Below are 20,845 nucleotides of genomic sequence, written 5' to 3' on the forward strand. Positions count from 1 at the left end.
GCAAAGGATCAGGGAGAGGAAAGGTAAGCCTCAGAGCCCCAGAAAGAGGCTGTCAGCCCCAGAAAGAAGCTGGTGGGTGTTGCAGGACCAGGGAAGTAGAGGGAGGTGAGGGCGGGGCCAGGTCCAGAAGCGGTGCTCCTGGGGCCCAAGGAAGGCACTAAGTTGGTCTGGGTGAAAAAGATCAGGAAGCAGTGTTGGTTCCCCAGGTGTCTGGGGAGCCGAGACTAGGAATGGCGCAGGGCCCAAACTAGGAGTAGAGAACAGCGGGGGAGATGGAAGGGTGACCGCGGCTGGGGGAGTCAAGGCGCCGAGGGCTGCGTGATAGATTTACCCCAAGAGGCCTGAGGATAGGAGAGCAGGCTAGGAGCATAAATGTAATTTTTTAAAAACTGTTAAAAGATGTACAATGCTTGAGGAAAAATACCCAAGGGTGACCTCTAGCCTCCACATGAACACACACAGACAAAAAGAAAAGAAAGAAAAAAGAAAAAAACACACACTCAATTCCCTTTTATTCCATAAGTACAGCATTGTAGGTTCGAAGTTTATCCAAATATTTTCATTCGATAGTCTTTGTGAGCACCCGCAGTGCGCATGAGGCCCTAGTCTAGGTGCCCAAGGAGTAAACATGAAGACTTGCCAGATTGCCCCTTCTTCATAAGGAGCTTATGAGACAAAGGAGAAGTTTGAGGTGATCTCCAAAAACAGAGTGCTTGATGTTGCTTTTGGCACTCTGCAGAGAAGTGCCCTGTTTTCTTGTGTTTTGATCAAAACAGGCTAGCATGCAGAAGTTGGAATCTGACTAGACAGTTGTGGCTTCTATCAGATAGAAATGCCAAGGCCTCTCAGGTAACGGACAGAGCATAGATTTGAAAGTAGTCAGGTTTTGTTTTTGTTTTATGTTTTCTTTTTAGCAGCCTGGTCACCAATTTATTGTCAGCTCGAGCCAGGGGTTTGGCTGAGTGTCTTGTATGTATTTAATGTGCTCTTCCCATGAAGTCTGTGAGCTAGGGTAAGGCGACTCAGCAACTTGTTCTGCTTCTAAGCGACTGAACGAAAGGTGCATCTGTTTGTTTTTAAAAACTGCTTTTTAAAAGCTGGGCGTGATAGTGCATACCTTTAATCCTAGCACTTGGGAGGCAGAGACAGGCAGGTCTGTGTAAATTTGAGGCCAGCCTGATCTACATAGCAAGTTCCAGGTCAGCTAGGGCTACAGGGAGACTTGTCTCAAAAAGACCAAAAACAAACAAATAGACAACAACAACAACAACAACAACAAAGAAACTGTGCTTTTTCTTCTCTGTAGTAGCATATTACAAGTGAACAAGTGTCTGTAACTCTAGTACCAGGGGAACCCAAAGCCGCCTTTTGATTTCTGCATTACACGACATAGGTGCACTTACATGTAGGCAGTACACTCATACACATAAAATAAAAATAGTAAACTTTGGCATTAAAAATATTTTATTTTTTTTTAAAGAATGTGGTCCAATAACTATATTTCAGAAATAGAGGTAGAGGCAGGAGAATCAGCAGTTCAAAGCCAGGCTGGGGTACACAGTGAATTTAAGGCCAGGCTGGGCTATATGAGACCTTCTCTCAAGAAGAAAAAGAATGGAGGAGGATTATAAGTGTTCTAAGAAATATTGTTTAAGGGTATAGATATGCTTACCCTGATTTGAACATAATACCATCTTATATCTGTATTGAAATATCACATGTGTATATTAAAAAGTATGGTTATCTAGAGTCAGATAATTATTAACTAATCATGTTAAGAAAACTGTTTATGATTTCAGAGAAACATGGACCTTTCCTGAGATAGTAGATTGAAAAATGAGTGTCTTTGTATAGAGTTCTACTTTATTAGAGTATTAATGTTCTGTATTCAGAAGAGATAAAGAACCATTGACCAGCTATGTCTTCCTGCTTGACCAATAATCCAAAACTTAGTTGTTTAAGGCTGGGCGTGTAGTACACTTGGTAGACCACTTACCTAGCATGAGTAAAACCCGAGTTGAATCCCCAGCATCAGGAAACAGAAAGAATAGAACTCAGTGGTTTAATCACCATGTGTTACTGCTCAGGAGTCTATGGGTCAGCCAAATGTCTCTGTTGATTTGGGCCATACTTATGTCTGCAGACATTTGAGCCTGGCTGGGCCAGAATGGTCCCAGTTGGCCTTACCCACTCATGCAATTCTGCAGTTGGACTGGGTGACGGGAAAAATGTCATCATCTTGCAATTCAGATGAATTCATATAGGGGCTTGGGATTCTGAAGGGCAAACAAAAGTATACTGAGCCCCCTAGGGACAGGCTCTGTCTGAGTGTCCCTGGATGATTTCCAGCTCGTATTAGAGAGGGCACAGTAGGCAGCACAGACTCGGGTAAGAAGTGGTTTCACCGCTTGACAGTGCTGTAGACCACATTCACTGTCTACAACAAACCAGTAAAGAGAAAGGAACCATGCAAAGATGACTAGACTGATTTTCAGAATTTAATCACTCATTGGAGCTCAGTTTGTCTTATTAGATTATATCATTTCCTGAGTAAACTAGATTTAAGAATATAAAATTTTGGGCTACAGAGATGGCTCAGCGATTAAAAGCACTGACTGTTCTTGCAGAAGACCTGGGTTTGAATCCCAGCACCCATATGGTGACTAACAACTGTCTGTAACTCCAGTTCCCGGGAGTCTGATGCCCTCTTCTGACCTCCACAGGCATTGCACAACACAAGTGCACTTAGATGCAAGCAATATACTCATACACATAAAAAATAAATAATTTTTTAAAAAAGAATGTAAAATTATGAATAGTGTTAGTTCTATAGTCATAAAAAGCTTCATGTTACTTTTAATGTAAAATTTTATAAGTCAGTTTACAGCAGTTCTCCATGCAAAGTTTCTACAGGAAATCCCAACTAGAACTTTGGTCTGTCTTTTCCTGTTAGGACATTGGTGGAGGATGGCTGGAAGGGAGGAACAGCAAAGGAGAGCGGGGCCTCGTTCCTACGGACTACGTGGAGGTAAGAACTAATTGCCGTTGGTTCAGGCTGATCTTTGTCAGCTGCCTTTTTAATCAGTTATCAAATTAAAAGGCTGTGGGGAAGAGAGCATCAGTTTTTAAAGTAAAATTTCTATTTTAAAAATAATAATTGCTAGGCTTGAGGTGTGGCTCAGCAGTTAAAAGCACTGGCTGTTTTTGCAGAAGACCTGGGTTCAAATCCTAACAACCCACACAGTGGCTAACAGCCATCTGTAACTCCAGTTCCAGGGGATCTGAAGCCCTCTTCTGTCCTTTGCAGGCATTGCACAACCTGGGTGCACTTATATACATGAGGGCAATACACTCTTACACATAAAATAAAAGTCAGTCAAAAAAATGTTTTAAAAATAACTGCTAATTATATAAAACATGAAAAATATATTGAAGTAGAAATAAAAAAAGAGATTACCTGTAGACCCAAATTACAAAGATATTTAGATTAAGTTCCTTCCAAGGGTAGCAGATTTTAATTATCTGAATAAAACTCATTTTTCTTTAACTGATGTGTAATACTGTTGCCTGGAACTCTGTTGTAGAGTTAATTCACAGAGTTTAAATGAATTCTTTAGAAGGATATGACTTTCACTTCCTTCCACCATTCCCATAGAGACACGGGACTAGGTAGGTTGCAGTGAGCATTGTCTGCTGTAAGCTCTGCTGCCGTAGGTACCAAGGATAGCATCCTCCAGTCCTGCACTCAACAGCAAAGCCATCTTCCTAGTCAGCCAGCTGGCACCCCCTGCTGGTTGCCTGAAACTCTAAAACTGAGTGCTCCTTCCTTGTTGTGTTTGCCTCCCATCCTGAGTGACAAAAACTGAGGTTGCCTGATACTCCTGTGAGTAAAACTGGAGATAGGTCAAGAATTCAGTCTCTGGCTCACCTCCAGTAGAAGTGAGATGGGGAGATGCCTGTCTTTCTAAGAGTAAGGTGTGGGGAGTCTTAAAGTCTCTAGGAAATCAGTAGATTTTTTTCCCCCTCTAGAAGTGTGTATACACAACACATACTTTGCACACAAACCATAGCTTTGTCCATACAGTACCAATAGTTCATTAGTCCCTACGCATAGTCTGCAAGTCTGAGGTTCAAATCCCAGTTTAGCTCTATGCACTAAGCATCTGGGATCTTAAAGTGAACAAGATTGATAAAAATCTGAGGATTTAGGTTGATACTGGCATTCTTTTATTTTCTAGAATTCTGCTTGCTTCTAGAAAGGAATAATTTCAGCTACTCTTAGATTTTGCTTATCTTTTAAGACCCTGAATTCCTTGTGTCAGAAATGGACAAATACAACATACTGAAAATCAGTCAGAACACAGTTGAATTATACAGGACCATCAGTCAGGGGGATATGATAGATGCTTGTAGACTAAGATGGACCATGCTCTAAACAATAAACCATACCTCAGCATGTTTCAAAGAAGGCAGCCAGATGCTGGGTATGGTGGCTCATGCCTTTAATCCCAGCATTTGGGAGGGAGAAGCAAGCAGATCTCTGTGAGATCAAGGCCAGCCTGGTCTACATAGCTAGTTCCAGGCCAGCTGGGGCTACAGGGAGACCCTGTCTCAAACAATAATCATCATCATCATCTCAAACAATAATAATAAAAAATAATAGTAAATAAAAAAAGAGGGCCAGGGATGTAGCTCAGTGCTATGGTGTTTGCCTTGTGACTATTCTTGCAGAGGACCTGGGTTCAGTTCCCAGCACCTACAAGGCAGCTTACAACTGTCCTTAAGTCCAGTTCCAAGGGATCCAACGCCCTCTTCTGACCTCCGCAAACTTTGCGTGACACGGGTACAACTTACACACATGCAGGCAATACACTCATACACATAAAATAGTAAAATATTTTTTAAAAGGGAAGAAAATACAGCTTATCAAAAATAAGAATGCAGTAAAAGCAGTAGTTAAAAGAAAACAGAGCAGTAAAGAGTATAAATCTCCTTCCAGTAATAGATGACTCTTGTCAACCTCTGCAGAAGTGCTCACTATGAAATGACTGTTCCATGAAAGTCATTGTGGTTCTTTCTAATATTCAGATTTTACCCAGTGATGGAAAAGATCAGTTTGCTTGTGGAAACTCAGTGGCTGACCAGGCTTTCCTTGATTCCCTCTCAGCGAGCACAGCTCAAGCCACCTCGTCCTCTGCCAACAGCAACAGCCAGGTATGTCTCACTGACTCCCATGGGATGCTGCTGGCTTTCCTCACAAAGGAAAGCATGGCTTTTGCTTGTTGCTGTTTCCTTGAAGCCTCATCAGAGTAGCTGGGGTGAGGTTGGATGTGAGTTTTCTGTTGACTGTTAACAGACCTCACCTGGTAAACCTACTAAAAACTGCAGAACTAATAGTGAGATGGCATGTTGAGAGTTGCTTTTGGAAGTCTATCATGATAGGAATACAGGGACCCCCCCCCCCAGGCGAAAAACTCTTCAAAATGAGGGCTTGGGAAGAAGAGAAGGGACTTGAGGTTGAGGAGGGCATTGCCTCCTTTGACTAGATCAGGACCTTGATGCTGCTGTCAGAGCTGGTGTCCCCTCTGTGCTATAGAAGCAATACAGGTAAAAGTTGTAAACAGAGGCAGCACCTGACATTTGTGCTATTTATTACTGTGTTGCTTCTAGAAAACTTAGAATAGTAGGGCTATTTGAGGAAAACATGCAGTGAAACTTTACATTAGTTTTAATTAAAATTTAACCAGTTTGAGTGAGTCTGCCTACTTCATTTATTGCTGAATGTTTATTTAGAGTGAACAAGAAGTAGAAAATTGAAAACTTTGGTATCAAAATGTTACTATATACATCTTTACAAATGAATGGACTTTAGATGTTATTTCTTGATATTTTTAACTATATAAAAAGCGTTTAAATTATTTTGAACCTAATAATCATATCATTTATAATTACTTGCTTACAGAAATATATCTTAACCTTCCAGAGAGTTTATTGAAGTACTGATACTGTACATTAATTTTATAAGTTGTATGCATTTAGTATCCCCTGGGAGCAAAAGTAGTCCAGTTAAGATTCACTCAGTTATACAACACCACCTGTGAAATGCTTTGCATTGAGTACAGGACAGCATTTTAATAAAAGAAATAGAATGAAATGATCACAGACTGAATGAAGGAAGCAAGAGGTAGAAATAAGCATCTTTTAATATTTTTATTACATTTATTTGTTTGGCATCTGAAGTGTGCTGCATGCCACAGTGAGTGTGGAGGTCAGAGAACAAGTTGTGGGAGTCAGTTCCTTCATCATGTGGGTCCTGGGGATTCAACCCAGGTGGTCAGGTTTGGTGGCAAGTGCATTTCCCCACTGAGTCATCTCGCTGGCTCTAGGCATCTTATTCTAATTCTGGGACTTCTTCCTTTTTCCCATGACAAGTCGGAAGCACATTAGCCATTGACACAAATTTAAAATCAGGTTCAAATCTTGTTCTGTTATGAAGTATGTAACTCCAGGCTGAACTCACTTGTAATCCTCCTGCTGCAGCTTCCCAAGACCTGGGCTTCCAAGTAGGAGCCACCACTCCTGGCTCACTTAAAGCCTATCTTTTATTTATTTTTTTGTTTTTTTTTGAGACAGGTTTCTCTGTAGCCCCAGCTGGCCTGGAATTTGTTCTGTAGACCAGGCTGGCCTCACAGAGATTCCCCCTACCTCTGCCTTTCAAGTGCTGGGACTAAAGGTGTGTGCCACCCCACCAGTCTACATCCTATCTTTTAAACGACGTTCTCTTTCATTAACTTACTTGGGTCTGCTGTTCCTTAAATTATCTGAACCTGTCTTGACTTTATATTTTTAATCAATAACTGCATTTCAGAGTAGTGTATAAGTTTGTAACAACATGTAAAGATATCGTTTCCTTTTGTTTATCCTAAAATTCCTCATTTCAGCTTGCTTAGGTTTTGTCTGATTCTGGACTTACTGTGTGGGAACAGGCGAGTGGGTGTTAGGAGGTCGTACCGAGGCTCCTCCGTTGCTTTCTTCCCAGGACTGGGCGCTGCTGCCAGCCCTTCATTCTACTCTTGACGAGCCACCCACAGAAAGTTACATTTTCTTACTGAAAATCCTCCAGGATGATTAATGACTTTAAAAATATATATATATTTTATTTATTTATTTTAATTTTATGTGTATGAGTGTATTGCCTGCATGTAGGTAAGTGCACCCATGTCATGCAAAGCCTGCGGAAGGACTGAAGAGGCTGTCAGATCCCCTGGGACTGGAGTTACGGACAGTTGTTAGCTGCCGTGTGAGTGCTAGGATTCAAACCAAGGCTTTTACAAGAACAGTCAGTGTTTTTAACTGCTGAGCCATCTCTCCAGCTCTGATTAATGATTTTTTAAATTTATAATCAGTTTAGATATTAAACAAATGTGCAAAGTTAAGTGGGCATTTAAGGGCATAATGTCTTTCTATTATGCAGAAAATGTCCATGTTATTTTCTATTAACTAAGGGATAAGAAAAACAGTAGTAATTTTGTTGGAACTACATTTTGCTGTCTCATATTTCAGCCCAGTTTTAAGGAAAATTTTAGTTCATTTAAAAATAGATCAGTAAAAGAAACTTCACAGAGGCATTAGATTGGCTTCTTTTCCTCCCTCATCTGAGCCCTGCAATGGCATGACTGTCTTCAGGGAGGCCCTTCACAAGCCATTTGTGGAAGGGTTCCTCTCTTGTCTCTGCCTGACTCCCAACCCCATGTGGATCTTTCCTTACTTGCAGGACGTTTTAAGGACTGCACCACTGTTAAGAGGCTTTGTGGCCATTTGCCTTCAAATTGACATGAGTCTGTCAGGACCAGCCTCACAGCAGATGCTGGCTCATAGAATGACAGCTTTGCTAATCTGGGGACCTTTCAAGATGGTTCACATGCTGGTGGAACCTGTTATATGTGGTGGTTTTAGTTGTTGCTTGTTTTGTCTAAGTGGAAACAAATGACAGAAGTAAAAGGTTTCTCTTTTTAAGCTAAAATTGCTGTGATAAAAGGCCAGTCAGCATTGTTTTAGACACAGCCTCTCATCAGCAGTGTCCACAAAGGCCCGCTTCACATGGTCTTTAGAAGACACAGGTCTGTAGGAAGCAAAATGTCTTTTGCTAGTTGTAGCACCAGCCTACTCTGCATGAAGTTGCAGGTGTTAAGACTTTGGGCTAAGTGAACTCTCTATGCCAGTTCAAATATTATCCATTTATTTTACCTATCCACTTATCCAATTATTTACTTAAATAATTCTCCTTATTTATTTATTTATTCATTTATTCATTTGTCTTTTTTGAGACAGGGTCTCTCTCTAGCCCCAGCTGGCCTGGAACTGGCTATGTAGACTAGGCTGGCCTTGAACTCATAGAGATTGGCCTGCCTCTGCCTCCCAAGTGCTAGGATTAAAGCATGTGCCACCACATCTGGCAGTTCTCCTTATTTAAAAGTAAGCAGCTGCATTTGACATCTGTAAGATGAGCATATGAATTAACAGAGACTCTCTTTTAAGTTTTAGATTATTTTGGCAATTTCTAGTCTATAATTTTGCTACAACTGGCTGTATATGGATTTAGGATGTTCTTGAGGTCTGTCTTCATTTTCAAAATACTGTGCATATTTTATATTTCTATTAGTGGTTTTCCAAAGTCACCAGAGGCTCATTTGTAGAATTGAGCTAAGGCTTTGCAAATAACAAAATGGGAAAACGTAAAGGTTCTTCTGTGTTTTGGGTTGAGATGGTTTGGGTTTTTACATAAGAGGATTTTGTACCTTCTCTAGGCACCTTTAAGGAAAACAGTTAAATCTCCATCAATTGTCCTGAACAGAACGTTCTTGGGTATAGGAATCATGCATTATTTGCTTCCTAGTTCCACTTTCAAACCCAATGGGTACACGTTACTAAATGTGTAATGAATGAGAAGTGTCTGATACTGTTTTCTTAGTTGTGTGGATGAGTTGAAGAAATAAAATTTTCCCACCTTCTCCAAATAGCTTTCTTGTTTATGAATGGGAGTTTTCCCAATCCATTTTTATTGTGCACCCAAGGGGAAAGTCTTGTTCTGGAAGTTTCTAGTTACTAGATTCTGAGTTCTACCTCCTTTGCTTCTTTCCTTTCAAGCAGGACCCTGTGTATGCAGTTGTATGGCAGCCCTGAGGGGCCAGGCCAGTGACCGCAGGACAGATAGTATACAAATATGTGGCTGAGGCCCTGGGAGGATCTTCCGTGGGCATGAGGTGGGCACCCTGGAATGCACATAGAACCTCTCTTCCCACATAGTTACATAAACTGTAGTTAGCACATGATTACAGGTGTTTCTTCCTGGTGGACTTAACGAAGCAATCTCTATTGACTATGTTGAATTTTGAGTGTATTCTTTAAGGAGATAGCAGGCCATGGGAGCTCATCTGAAGCTTCGTATTTCTCCTGTACTCTTGTTTGTTAGTTTGGTAAAAAGCCAAACAGAAAGCAAACAATCTTAATGGAATTCTCACTAATTCTCAGACCTAGACTACTTACGAGTTCTGACCTAGTTCCCTAGTTCAGGTGGATATGAAAAGTCATGGTGGTCGTGGCCCATCTTTCTCAGTCTCTCTCTCAGTGTTGTTGCTCATGCCTGTGCGGTAGAGACAGCCCTCCCATACTGTGACCTGTCTGCTTGCCTAGAACCCACAGGATTGGGTCAGGTCTCACACTCTTTTCCCAACAGGTGCCTGCCCTGCTTGTGCCTGTGTATTTGGTTGTCAATAGAGGAATTTGCTTCTTACTGGTCTGGGTTCCCCAGAGATGCCATATAAGAAACAAATATCCAACAAAATAGCAAATATTATAAAACCAAAACCTATTATTTTGTAAGCCAGCAGTGGGCGATTAGAGATATTATATATGCATACCATCACAACTGTGAGTATATTGTATTTTATTATTTCTGTGTAAACATGGAAACTAAAGTTTAATCAGCTCAAATCAGACATTCTAGGCTAGACTATCACAGATGATATGATATATTTCATGTGACAGTGACAGCACATCAGAATATACTATTTCCTCAGTCCACTGTTACTGGCCAAATGATGCCTACGTTAGTTTGCTGAGTCTTCTGCCTCCATTGCACTATGTTTTCTTCTGTACAGAAAGCAATCTGCCTGGTATGAGTTTGACACTACTAGGCGTTCTCCAGATGGCATGCCGCCAGCTGCTAATCCTTGCCTGAATCAGTAATGTTTCCCTTTGCACATGTAACCTGGCTTTCTTCTATGTGATAGCACTTTCCTCCATCAGCTAGAGCCTGATAGCTACCTTAAATTCCCGTGTTTTATTGGCATTCAGGATAAATGTAGAATTCTTTTTCTTTAATTGCTATTTTTCCAAAGTAAGTTGTTTTACAAATATATGGGTCGTGTTTTCCTGCTTTTTTCAGTCCTGGTAATTTTTTATTGAATGCCAGACTTTGTAGTTTTGCCTTGTTAATGTTCTGGCTATTTTTGCATTCTCATTAATATTTTGAGCTTTATCATATGATATACTTAAGCTATTTTGTTAAAGTAGTTTTTCATGTTTGGGTTTTTGTTTTGTTTTGTTTTGTTTCTTTGGTTTTCAGTTTTTGGTTTGAGACAGGATCTCCCTGTAGCTGCAGCTGGCCTGGAACTCAGTAGGTAAACCAAGCTGGCCTTAATCGCGGCATGTGCCACCACACCCTGTAAATTTTAAGCATAAAGAATTTTTTAAGAGCAAAGGGGCCTTTCGCTTGGGGATATTTTTGCCTCTATTGAAGTAAAGCCCTGTTAGTACCTGTGCACCACGAACTTCTGTCGTGATGATTGTTCTCTCAGTTTCTGTGCAATTTTTTGCCTGACTTGGGGAATGTCCTCACATGATAGATTTATTTAGGTGTTGGCCTTAGACCCAGGCAGCTCTGCAGATCTCCAGAGCCCTCTGGATACAGCTCTTCCTATCTCTCACACTCTTGGCTCACCGCCTCCAGGCTCTAGCTCGACAAGTAGCAACCACTGGGCTCTGTCTGGTGCTCCCCATTACTGGGCAACTGCTGGGCCATTGCTGGTCTGGAAAGTCTCTCTGGGCAGTGAATAGGAGCAGCTGTAGGCTCATCTTACTTGTTTGCGGTCTCAGGATCACTGCTGTTCATTGCCCAGTGTTCATCTGAAAACAATGTCATATGTCTTGTCATTTTTAACAAGTGAGAACATGTCTGATTTCATGTTATTCCATCTTGATCTTTTCTGTGTCTTAACTTCTGGCTTCACTTTTATTTACATCTATGAAATAACAGTAATGCCACCATTTCAGAAGAAAGTTGTGCCTGACAACCACGTAAATGAATAGTTGAATAGTACTGACCTCCCTGCCGTGCAGTCATGGAGTCTGGGACTCGGGCTCCAAAGCTGTCATGGGAACAAGTCAGTTGCCACATCTCACCAAGAGCACACACCAGAAGACCTTTACATTTGCCCCTCAGTTCCCAGTGGATGGGCTATTCTGCACAGCTGGGCTAGGTAGGACTCTTGTGGCTTGTGTCAGCTTTGAGATGTCTCACTAGTTATGTGGCCTGCATGGTATTTGCCCCACTCCTCTGTGCAGCTTGCAGTTATTTTCAGTGCTTCCATGCTACTGTGCTGTGATAGCAAGCAGCAGACTTGGGAAGATGCAGTGCATTGCCAGTAAGCCTGCCACACAGCTGGGCTTCTGCATGGACTGCTTGTGAGTGAGTGGGGACTTTGACCCTGCTGTGGGTTTGCTGGGTTTAGTTAAATGCTTTGGTAAACCTTTCACTCACTCACTGAGTGCTTTTTATTTTAAGGTGGATATTTTGGCTCAGATTGGTTGTGTTGAAAGTCTCAGCCAGTCTCCATCTCCTTCTTCTCCTTCTCCTCCTTCTTCTGTAAATAAGGTAAATTTGAGACTTGAATGACTACAACAAGAAATAAATGTTTAACGACCAACTCTGACAAGTAATCTTTCCAGATACATAACTTGAAGCTTTCAGTAGAATGATGGCTGCATTTGTCCCGTGAACATCCATTGAGATCTACTGAAGGTTTGAGTCTGTGAACAACAGTGAATCAAACAGCCTGGTACCAGGAGGGAGCAGAGATGGAAAAGCTGAAGATGTCGCTCAGGGAAATGACTGAGGAGAGAAAGGGGAAGTAAAGGCTAGACCCCTGAGCTCCGAAACAGAGGGGTCATTGTGTGACCGAGTCTGCAGTTGTCAGACAAAAAGGGTTTTGGATTGAGAACAAAGAAACCAGTGGCCGAAGGATGCTTAAAGGAGATCATTGTAGCCCAGCTTATTACACTGAGAGATTCTGAGAACACCAAACCTTTAGTGTTTATCACCCAGAAAGTTTCTGCCAAAAGTCCCTAGAATTGGATGCTGCTGCTGAGCTCTGTGGTGCAACAGCCCTGTTTCACTTCCTCCTCCTCCTCTTCTTATGTATGTGAAGGAAGCTGATGGAAAACATCCTAAATGTCCATGTTCTAGTCTGCTTTCTGTTGCTGTGATAAATACCAACCCAAAGCAACTTGGGGAGGAAGTTTCATCCTGCAGGTCATAGTCCTTCATTGAGGGAAGTCAGGGCAGGAGCCTGAAGGCAGGAACTGAAGCAGAGACCATGGAAGATGCTGCTTACTGGTTTGCTCAGCCCAGGTCCACCTGCCGGGGGTGAGGTGGGGGTGGAGGGGTGCCACCACCCACAGTGGGCTGACCCTTCCTCCTCAAGAAAATAAGATAAAGAGGTGTACCGCTCAGGTGAGGGCTTACTCCAAGAACACTGGTTTTAAATCTTCTTTATAATTTATTTTATTTATTTTGAGACAGTCTTACTATGTAGTCCATTCTGCCCTAGAACTTGCTGTGTAGCACAGGCTAGCCTCAGACCTTTGATCTTTCTGCCTCATCCTCATGTGCTGAGCTCTATTTATACTTCAGATGAACCCCTACATAGTAAGACAGCCTCTACTGACTGCATGCTCTGTGTCAGCATTGTGTATGCTTTGTATGCCTTGTACCATTTCAGACTTAACCAGACTCATGAGGAAGATAGTGGTAGGGTCCCCACTTCTAAGGTGTGGGAGCTAAGAAGGACAAACTGCTTGTAGACAAACAGCTACTAAGTAGTAAAGCTGGGGTTCAAAATCAGACTTAGCGATGTTTGGGTCAGTGAGAGGCTATATATGTGATAGTGGCCCCATAAGATAGTAATGGTGGTGAAAATCGTTATTAGTGGTGTCAACATTGGCCTGACATCGCTAAGTGCATTTCTGGTGTGTCTGTGGTGATGCTGTGTAAACACAATGCTGCCCATCGTGTGAAAGTGCAGCACATTCAGTTATGCAGAGCACGTCTTAGTGATAAACCTGTCACTGCTGTACACATTCACTGCACTTCATAGCCCATTACTTTGGAGTGTGCTTCTACTTACTGGGGGAAAACTTCCTTCCATCTCACACCAACAGCCACTTCATATGTAACATGTTGCTTCATCTCTTAAATGAATCATTTTCTCTTATACTTGATTTTAATCGTGTTGTTTGATTCATCATGGTCCCAGGAGTGGGGGGGGGGCAGTATCACACATATTTCAATGGCCTTGGTTTATAGTAGCCTAGACCACCTAGGTTTGTGTAAGTGTACACTGCTTATATGACAACAAAGTTGCCCAAAGATGCCTTTCCCAAGAAATACCTTACTAAATAGCATATGGCTGCATCTGTCATGAATACAGCTCTTCTGTGGTTATCAGCACTATGAGAATACAGTGTGCATGCCTCCATTCCTCCCGTTGTGGCCAGTCTCAGTCCACTTTCTGGTCTTTCTGGCTCTATAGTCAAGTACAAGTCTAGTTTCCTAGGAAACTTAGCTAATGCTCTAAGTTCTTTCAGTGGATGGCTGTAAGTAAATGTGCTGTTCTAAAACCCATGCACATCTCTTTCTCCATCTGTCTTAAGAGGCTAGGATAGCTTTTAAAGTTTTAGATTGGCAGATATGTTGAATACATATTGCTCCTGGCTGTTAAACAGTGTTCAGTTTAGTTGGATTGGGGTTAAGTAGAGAGTTCTACATAAGGCTCAGCTGGTTATAGTACAAAAAAAGTGACATCCAGCTAGACATCCTAATGCGATAGGCATGTTGTTCAACTGTGTATCCTTTTATTCATTTAAAATTTTTACTCTGTATTGCTTTTTAAAATAAAATTTAAAACCCGCTTAGAAACACAACGTTGCTATAAGCAGTTAAGGTGAATGGAAAGGTCCTCAGTCATACAAGGTATAATTGCAGTGTAGCATACACAGCCAAATGCTCACATCTGTAGGAGCTGATGATGCTTACTGAGCTTTCCTGTGTTTTCCTGGGGCAAGGGTGGAGATTTAAATCAGTTTCCATTGATATTTCCAGGCTTCTCTTCTCAGTTGTCAGGTCAGGCTGTTGCTGAATGGACTTAAGATTCTTTTCTGCTCCCACACAGGTCAGTGGCAGCAATGACCCCTGGTCAGCCTGGAATGCCCCCAAATCTGGGAACTGGGACAATTCAGATGGCTGGGGCATGAGACCAGAGGGGGCTGGCACTCAGAGAAACAGTGCCAACAACTGGGATACTGCCTTCGGCCACCCCCAAGCCTACCAAGGACCAGGTAAGGAGAGGCTTCTGCCTTGGTAGCTGATAGGAGATTGGTTGAAAGGCAGGAAAACTAGGCTGATCTTGCTGCTCTCACAGCACAATACAGAACACCTCAGTGACCCTGGATGGGGTCCTGCAGTTTCACTCAGCATTAACACCGTCTTCTACCTGGAGTCAGGAGGACCTGACTAGGCTTTTCCCAGGTTCCATTAACTTGCTAGAGCACATGACAGAACTCATGGAAACACCTGACTTATAAAGGGATATAAATGAACAGGCAGATAAGGAGGTACCTAGGGAAGCCTCTCCGAAGGGGTAGAAACTCCAGGCCCTCCCTAGACCACCACTTCAGCACCTGCACAGGTTCACCAGTGAGGATACTCTCAGAACCCTGTAGCTCAGGGAGCTTTGTGGAGGCTTCACCCCATAGGCATGGTTGCTTAGTAACTTCATCTCCAGCCTTTCTCCTCTTTGCAGAGGACTGGATGGGGAAAAAGAATCTAAGGTTCCAGTTATCTGTGGCTTGGTTTTTTTGGTGGTGAACTTCAAACCTAAAATCCACCATGAGTCACTTCATTAGAAGAGCAGGTGTTCCTGTTACCTAGTGTATTAGTCAGGGTTCTCCAAAGAAAGAGAACAGGTAGAATGAATAAATATGTATAGAGATTTATCAGCTTAGCTCACAGGATAGTCTGAATAGTCCAACAATGGCTGCACCACACTGGAGAGGCTGAGAATCTGTAGTTGCTCAGTCCCACAAGGTTAGCTAACAGGATAGAGTCTGAGTAGTCCAACAATGGCTGTACCACATTGGAGAGGCTGAGAATCCGTAGTCACTCAGTCCACGAGGCTGGATGTCTCAGTAGTCCCAATCTGGTGCTGAAGGTCTGATGAATTCCAAAAGATCAGCTAGTCTTCAGTCTATAGCAGCAAGATGAACTCACCAGCGAGAGAGAAGGCAAGCAGCAAGAAGCCTGGCATTCTCCTCTGCCTTGGTCTTTTATACCGGCTGCCATCAGAAGGTGACACCCACATTTAGGGTGTGTCTTCCAGCTTCAGATGATCCAATCAAGAAGATCTCTCTCATTTCAGTTAATCCCAGATCTAGTCAAGTTGACACCTAGGATTAGCCATCACACCTGGGAAATGCTAAGGGCGCACACCTTTAATCCCAGCAGAGGCAGGGGGATCACTGAGAGTTCAAGGCCAGCCTGGTCTACATAGTGTGTTCCAGGCCAGCTGGGGCTACAGGGAGACCCTGTCTCAAAAAAAGACCAAAAAATTTTTAATTTTTTTATTTTATTTTATGTGTATGAGTGTAGTGCCTGTATGTATGTTAAGTGCACCTGTGTCATGCATTGCCCATGGAAGTCAAAAGAGGGTGTCTGGAACTGGAGTCAGGAGGGCTGTTAACTGCCATGTGGGCGCTGGGAATGAACCCCAGTCCTCTTTAAGAGCAGCCAGTGCCCTTAACTGCTGAGCCACTGTTGACTTCTTTTCCTACTTCTAGCAACTGGTGATGATGATGACTGGGATGAAGACTGGGATGACCCCAAGTCCTCTTCACCTTACTGCAAGGACACAGAGTCGACTGAAGCAGGAGGCATCCAGCGAGGAAACAGTCGTCCAGGTGCCTCTTCCATGAAGCTGCCACTTAACAAGTAAGCTTCAAAGGGAGCGGAGAAGGCTGAGGTCTGTGTGCAGAAACACATAAATATGTGCCCTCATTTATTACATTATACGTAATGTAATAACAAACAGTGTCAGAAGAGTATGGCTTTTTCTCTGTTCGGTGATCTGTTGAGTTTGGAGTATGGTTCAGCCATTTAAATTTGAACCTTAGCTTAGAAGCTCAATTCATTTTATCACTTTCACAGAGCTAATAAGTCAACTGTTTATTCAGTTTAGAAGTCTTCAAGCCAGGCATGATGGCATACACCTTAATCCTAGCACATGCGATGTAGAGGCAGGAGGATCAGGAGTTTAAGGTTATCCTCTGATACATAGCAAGTCTGGGGACAGCCTGGGCCTCCAAAAAAAAAAAAAAATCTTCAAAATATTTTTGTTTTCTCATTATCAACTCCATGATACATTAATATGTCATTGGTACAAGATAATAGTTATTAGGAAATACTTTTAATTAAGGAGATCTAAAAATCATATTAATAGAAACTCTGTCAATGTTTTGCTGTTTTACTAATCAGTTCCCTGTGCCAGGCATCTTGCAGAGTGCCTTGTGTGCATCCTCGGGTTCCTTTGTGGAACATACAATTTTACTATTTTACTACATACTATTTATAAACATGCTATTTTACTGCAGGCAAAACTGAAGTCTGGGTGGGTATAATTCCTACACTCTCATAGATGGTGGATGGTCGAGTTAGGATTCTATACCCTTGGGACCCCACACATCCAGAGCACATGGTGTGCTTGTTTTCACTCAGATTTCTCCTAGATTAAGAAAAAGTATTTTGGGGGCTGGAGAGATGGCTCAGCAGTTAAGAGCACTGACTGCTTTTGCAGAGGACCCAGGTTCAGTTCCCAGCACCCACATAACAGCTAACAACTGTCCAATACCGCAGTTCCCAGTAGGTCTGATGCCCTCTTCTGACCTCTGTGGGTGCATGACACAGGTGCACTTATTGCATGTAGGCAATGCACTAATACACATAAAGAATAAAAATAATTAAAATAGTAAGAAAGGGGCTTGGAGACTTACTACTTGACAAAAGCACGTGGCATGATGAATATTCCACAGCACTGTGGAATCTCCAGCAGGGACTTCAGTGAGGTCCTAGTTACTGCAGTGTAGCTGGAAGGACACAGTGAAGGACGTTTGCAAGATTCTCTGTGTTTTCTTCTTTCAGCAGTTAGGTTTAAAATAGTTTTTTCCAAAACTACTACTACTTTTTTCTCAATAGTCTGTCTAAAATCCAAAGTAGATGTCAAAGGATATTAATTTGCACCTAGAAAAAAATTTGAAAGCATAGTATTTAGCTATCTAGATATTAGGGTCAAGGATTTGATCTAGTGTCGTGGGGCCTGCAAGGGCTCCATAGTCTATTTAAATCACATGTAGGGTTAAAGGAGCTCTTTTTAAAAATATATTTTATTTTTTTAATTTTATGTATATGAATGTTTTGTCTCCATGTATATAAGTGTACCCATGCCTGCAATGTCCACAGAGGTCAGAAGAGAGCAGCAGATCCCTTGGCGTACTCATGGTTGTCAACCACCATGTGGGTGCTGGGAACTGAACCTGGGTCCTCTGCAAGAGCAGCCAGTGCCCATAATTGCCGAGCCTTCTCCCTGCTCTGAATGAGCTCTTTGCCCACTTTACACCCCTCTGCGGTTTCTTCCTCTGTTTCTTCATGGCCAGTTATCTGTATAATAATTACTCACTTGTTACCAACTGTCTTCTTAGATTCAGTTTTGAAGTTCTCTGTGATTAGTAGTGATGTACATTACTTTCAGTTGCTCTTTAAACCTCAGTGTGAAATATGTTTAAAGCCCTTTTAGATGTACTTTGTCTCTTGGTCCTTCGGTGAACAGTAGAGACTTGAGCCTGAGGGCCAACGTTTCCCAGGAGCACAGGAGGCTCTGAACCTGCCTCCCTCCTCCCCTCCTCCCCTCAACTCCACACTTGCTCCCAAATCTGCTTTGTGCCAACCCAGTTTCCTCAACTCTGAAGCAAAGAAATGGGCTTCAATTAAAGATTCTTTCTGCTCTAAAGTGTCATTCCAAGATGAAACCAAATTAGAGCTGTCCTAATTGTACCTTTAACCTCTGAGGTCTCTCTTTGTAGTGCAAGGAGCAGCTTGTATTTTTGTTTAAACTAATGTATAAAAAAAGTCACTTGAATTTATAAAAATAGTAAAATGTTTTTTAAGTATTCACAGCTTTTCAGTGATTCATTTTATGTGATAGCCATATTCTAGTCCTAGAACACAGATCTTGGACCAGAAAAGGAGATGGGAAATTTAAATGTACTTGAGCATTGTAGAATGCATCATGATAATGATCAGATAATTAGGAAATTATATTACTGTTAACTGCATATTAACTGGCTGTGCATAGTGAGTGCCAGAATTTTGATGTGGGCCATAAGAATACCAGTATGTGATGTGCTTTCTGTACTCAGCCCCTGTCTGGTCAGGGAGTCATTTCAGTCTGTGATTGACACAAAAATAGAGGTTCTTTAATGAAAGGGTTCCAAGTAAGCCCATTCATTTATTAAGTATGTGATATGTTCTCGAATGCCTTCCTGTCTTGTTAAGTACAAGTACTTTGTCTGCAGCACCTCTAGGGCACTGTAATATCTAAATGGACAGTGACAGTTAGGCAGGATATGCTGTGTAGCAGAAGTGCACTGGGATGCTGAGGAAGCACATACAGAGCCCTGCCTGGAGCTGCAAGGAGGACTCCGAAGGAGATGGTGACACGACTGCCAGTGACTTCCACGGCAGAGTGCACAGTCTTTCCTCTAGCCCCGTCACCTTGGTGCTCTTCTTTATTCAGGGAGCAAGGCTCCCAGTGCCACAAAAATGCTGGAGCTGCCCCTTCCGTGTGGAGCCTCCCAGTTCCCAGGCTCCTTACTGTCCTCATCTGCACTGCGTCTTAAAGACTATCAAGGGTGAGGGACTGGAGGGAAGCCAGTGGAGGATGGATGAAAATCCTCAGGCCTTGGTTTGGTATGTGAATGAGATTAGAAGCAATTTAGCTAGAATTTTGTAGAAATAAGATTTCTGAGGCTAGAGAAATGGCTCAGCAGTTAAGAACACTGGCTGTTCTTACAAAAGACCCAGGTTCGAATCCCAGCACCCACAGGGCAGCTAACAACTGTCGGAAACTCCAGTTCCAGGGGATCCGACAGCCTCTTCTGTCCTCCACGGGCATTGCACGACACGGGTGCACTTACCTACACGCAGGCAATGCGCACATACACATAAAATAAATTTAAAAAAAAAGAAATATAAGATTCGTTTCCTATATTATTTTTTAATTTTATTTTATGTGCATGGGTGTTATGCCTGCATGTGTATAAGTGCACCTTGTCATGCAGTACCCATGGAAAACAGAAGAGGGCATCAAATCCCCTGGAACTGGAGTTACAGACAATTGTTAGCCACTATGTGAGTGCTGGGATTTGAACCCAGCTCTTCTGCAGGAACAACCAGTGCTCTTAACTGTGGAGCCACCTCTCCAGCTCCCCTTTTCCTGTATTATTTTGTTCCTTGAGATTTTTAGAAAATTCTAAAACTCAAACGAATCACTTTCTTTTTGAAACAACACTCTGAGTGAATGTGCATATATTCTCTCTGTTCTGTAGTTCTAGAAATTTCCTTCAGGTGTAAATTTGATTCCTGGAAGTAGTCAGATTTATGTGTTATGCTTTGAGTCTGTTTCCTAAAGAGACTTCTTTTCTAACCTGTCTCAGACTGGTTCTGAAAACAAGTCCAAAAGAAAGTAACCAAGCCGCTTGTGAACAGTGGCAGTGGCTTGGGGGTAACCAGCAACCCAGAGTGTGTATGCTGAAAGGCAATGCCAGCAAGTGGCCGTTGTCCCATGTGGCCAACTCACATTGGCATGCTGGGTCGTGGAGGCCCTGGGTGGGGGCTTTCTTCAAGTCTTCCCTTCACGCCCTGTTGATGATAAGAGTGTTTCAGACCTAGTTAAGCAGGTACAGTACTCCTGAATACCACACCGGCTCCAGCCAAATGCCTTCCTCCTCTGCTCCAGCTTAATTAAATAACTTACTGGCCATTGGACAATCTGATTGCAATGGTTTCATTTACCACATTTTCCACCTAAAAGACAGAACAAGGTTAAAGTTGTGTGCTAAGATAATGTGGGTAAGAATTGGAGGCCCTTTATGAGGAAAGACAAAAGACTCACAAGCACTTATCTTCACGATCAGATTTCCTGGATTTGCAAAACCTGGAATGGAACAGTATTTGTTGGCCAAGCAACTAACAAAACCCAAAGAGAAAATTCCCATCATTGTAAGTTGGTTTGCTTTTGTTTTCTTTATTTCTGATTAAGGTCTTTAATAATACCTAAGCTTGGAGGGTTATTAGTCTTCTGGGAAATATTTTTAAGCACACTAAGTGTCCTGAATAACTAATAATATATGTTACCATTTTAGGAATGCAAAAGATAATCAGCATAAATTAATACTTGTT

General features: G+C 42.2%; 1 protein-coding gene across 1 annotated transcript in view; it reads left to right on the forward strand.

The window, feature by feature from the left end:
- The window catches only part of Snx9 (sorting nexin 9), a 77,142-nt gene that overhangs the window by 12,746 nt on the left and 43,551 nt on the right, over positions 1-20,845 (forward strand). Inside the window, exons 2-6 of the mRNA XM_008839443.3 lie at positions 2,954-3,028; positions 5,089-5,214; positions 14,511-14,676; positions 16,174-16,324; positions 20,581-20,665. Coding sequence (XP_008837665.1) covers positions 2,954-3,028; positions 5,089-5,214; positions 14,511-14,676; positions 16,174-16,324; positions 20,581-20,665 — 603 coding nt within the window. The remainder of the gene's footprint in view (positions 1-2,953; positions 3,029-5,088; positions 5,215-14,510; positions 14,677-16,173; positions 16,325-20,580; positions 20,666-20,845) is intronic.

The sequence above is a fragment of the Nannospalax galili genome, unplaced genomic scaffold (assembly GCF_000622305.1).
Source record: "Nannospalax galili isolate Female #2095 unplaced genomic scaffold, S.galili_v1.0 scaffold211, whole genome shotgun sequence".
NCBI classification, from domain to species: Eukaryota; Metazoa; Chordata; class Mammalia; order Rodentia; family Spalacidae; genus Nannospalax; species Nannospalax galili.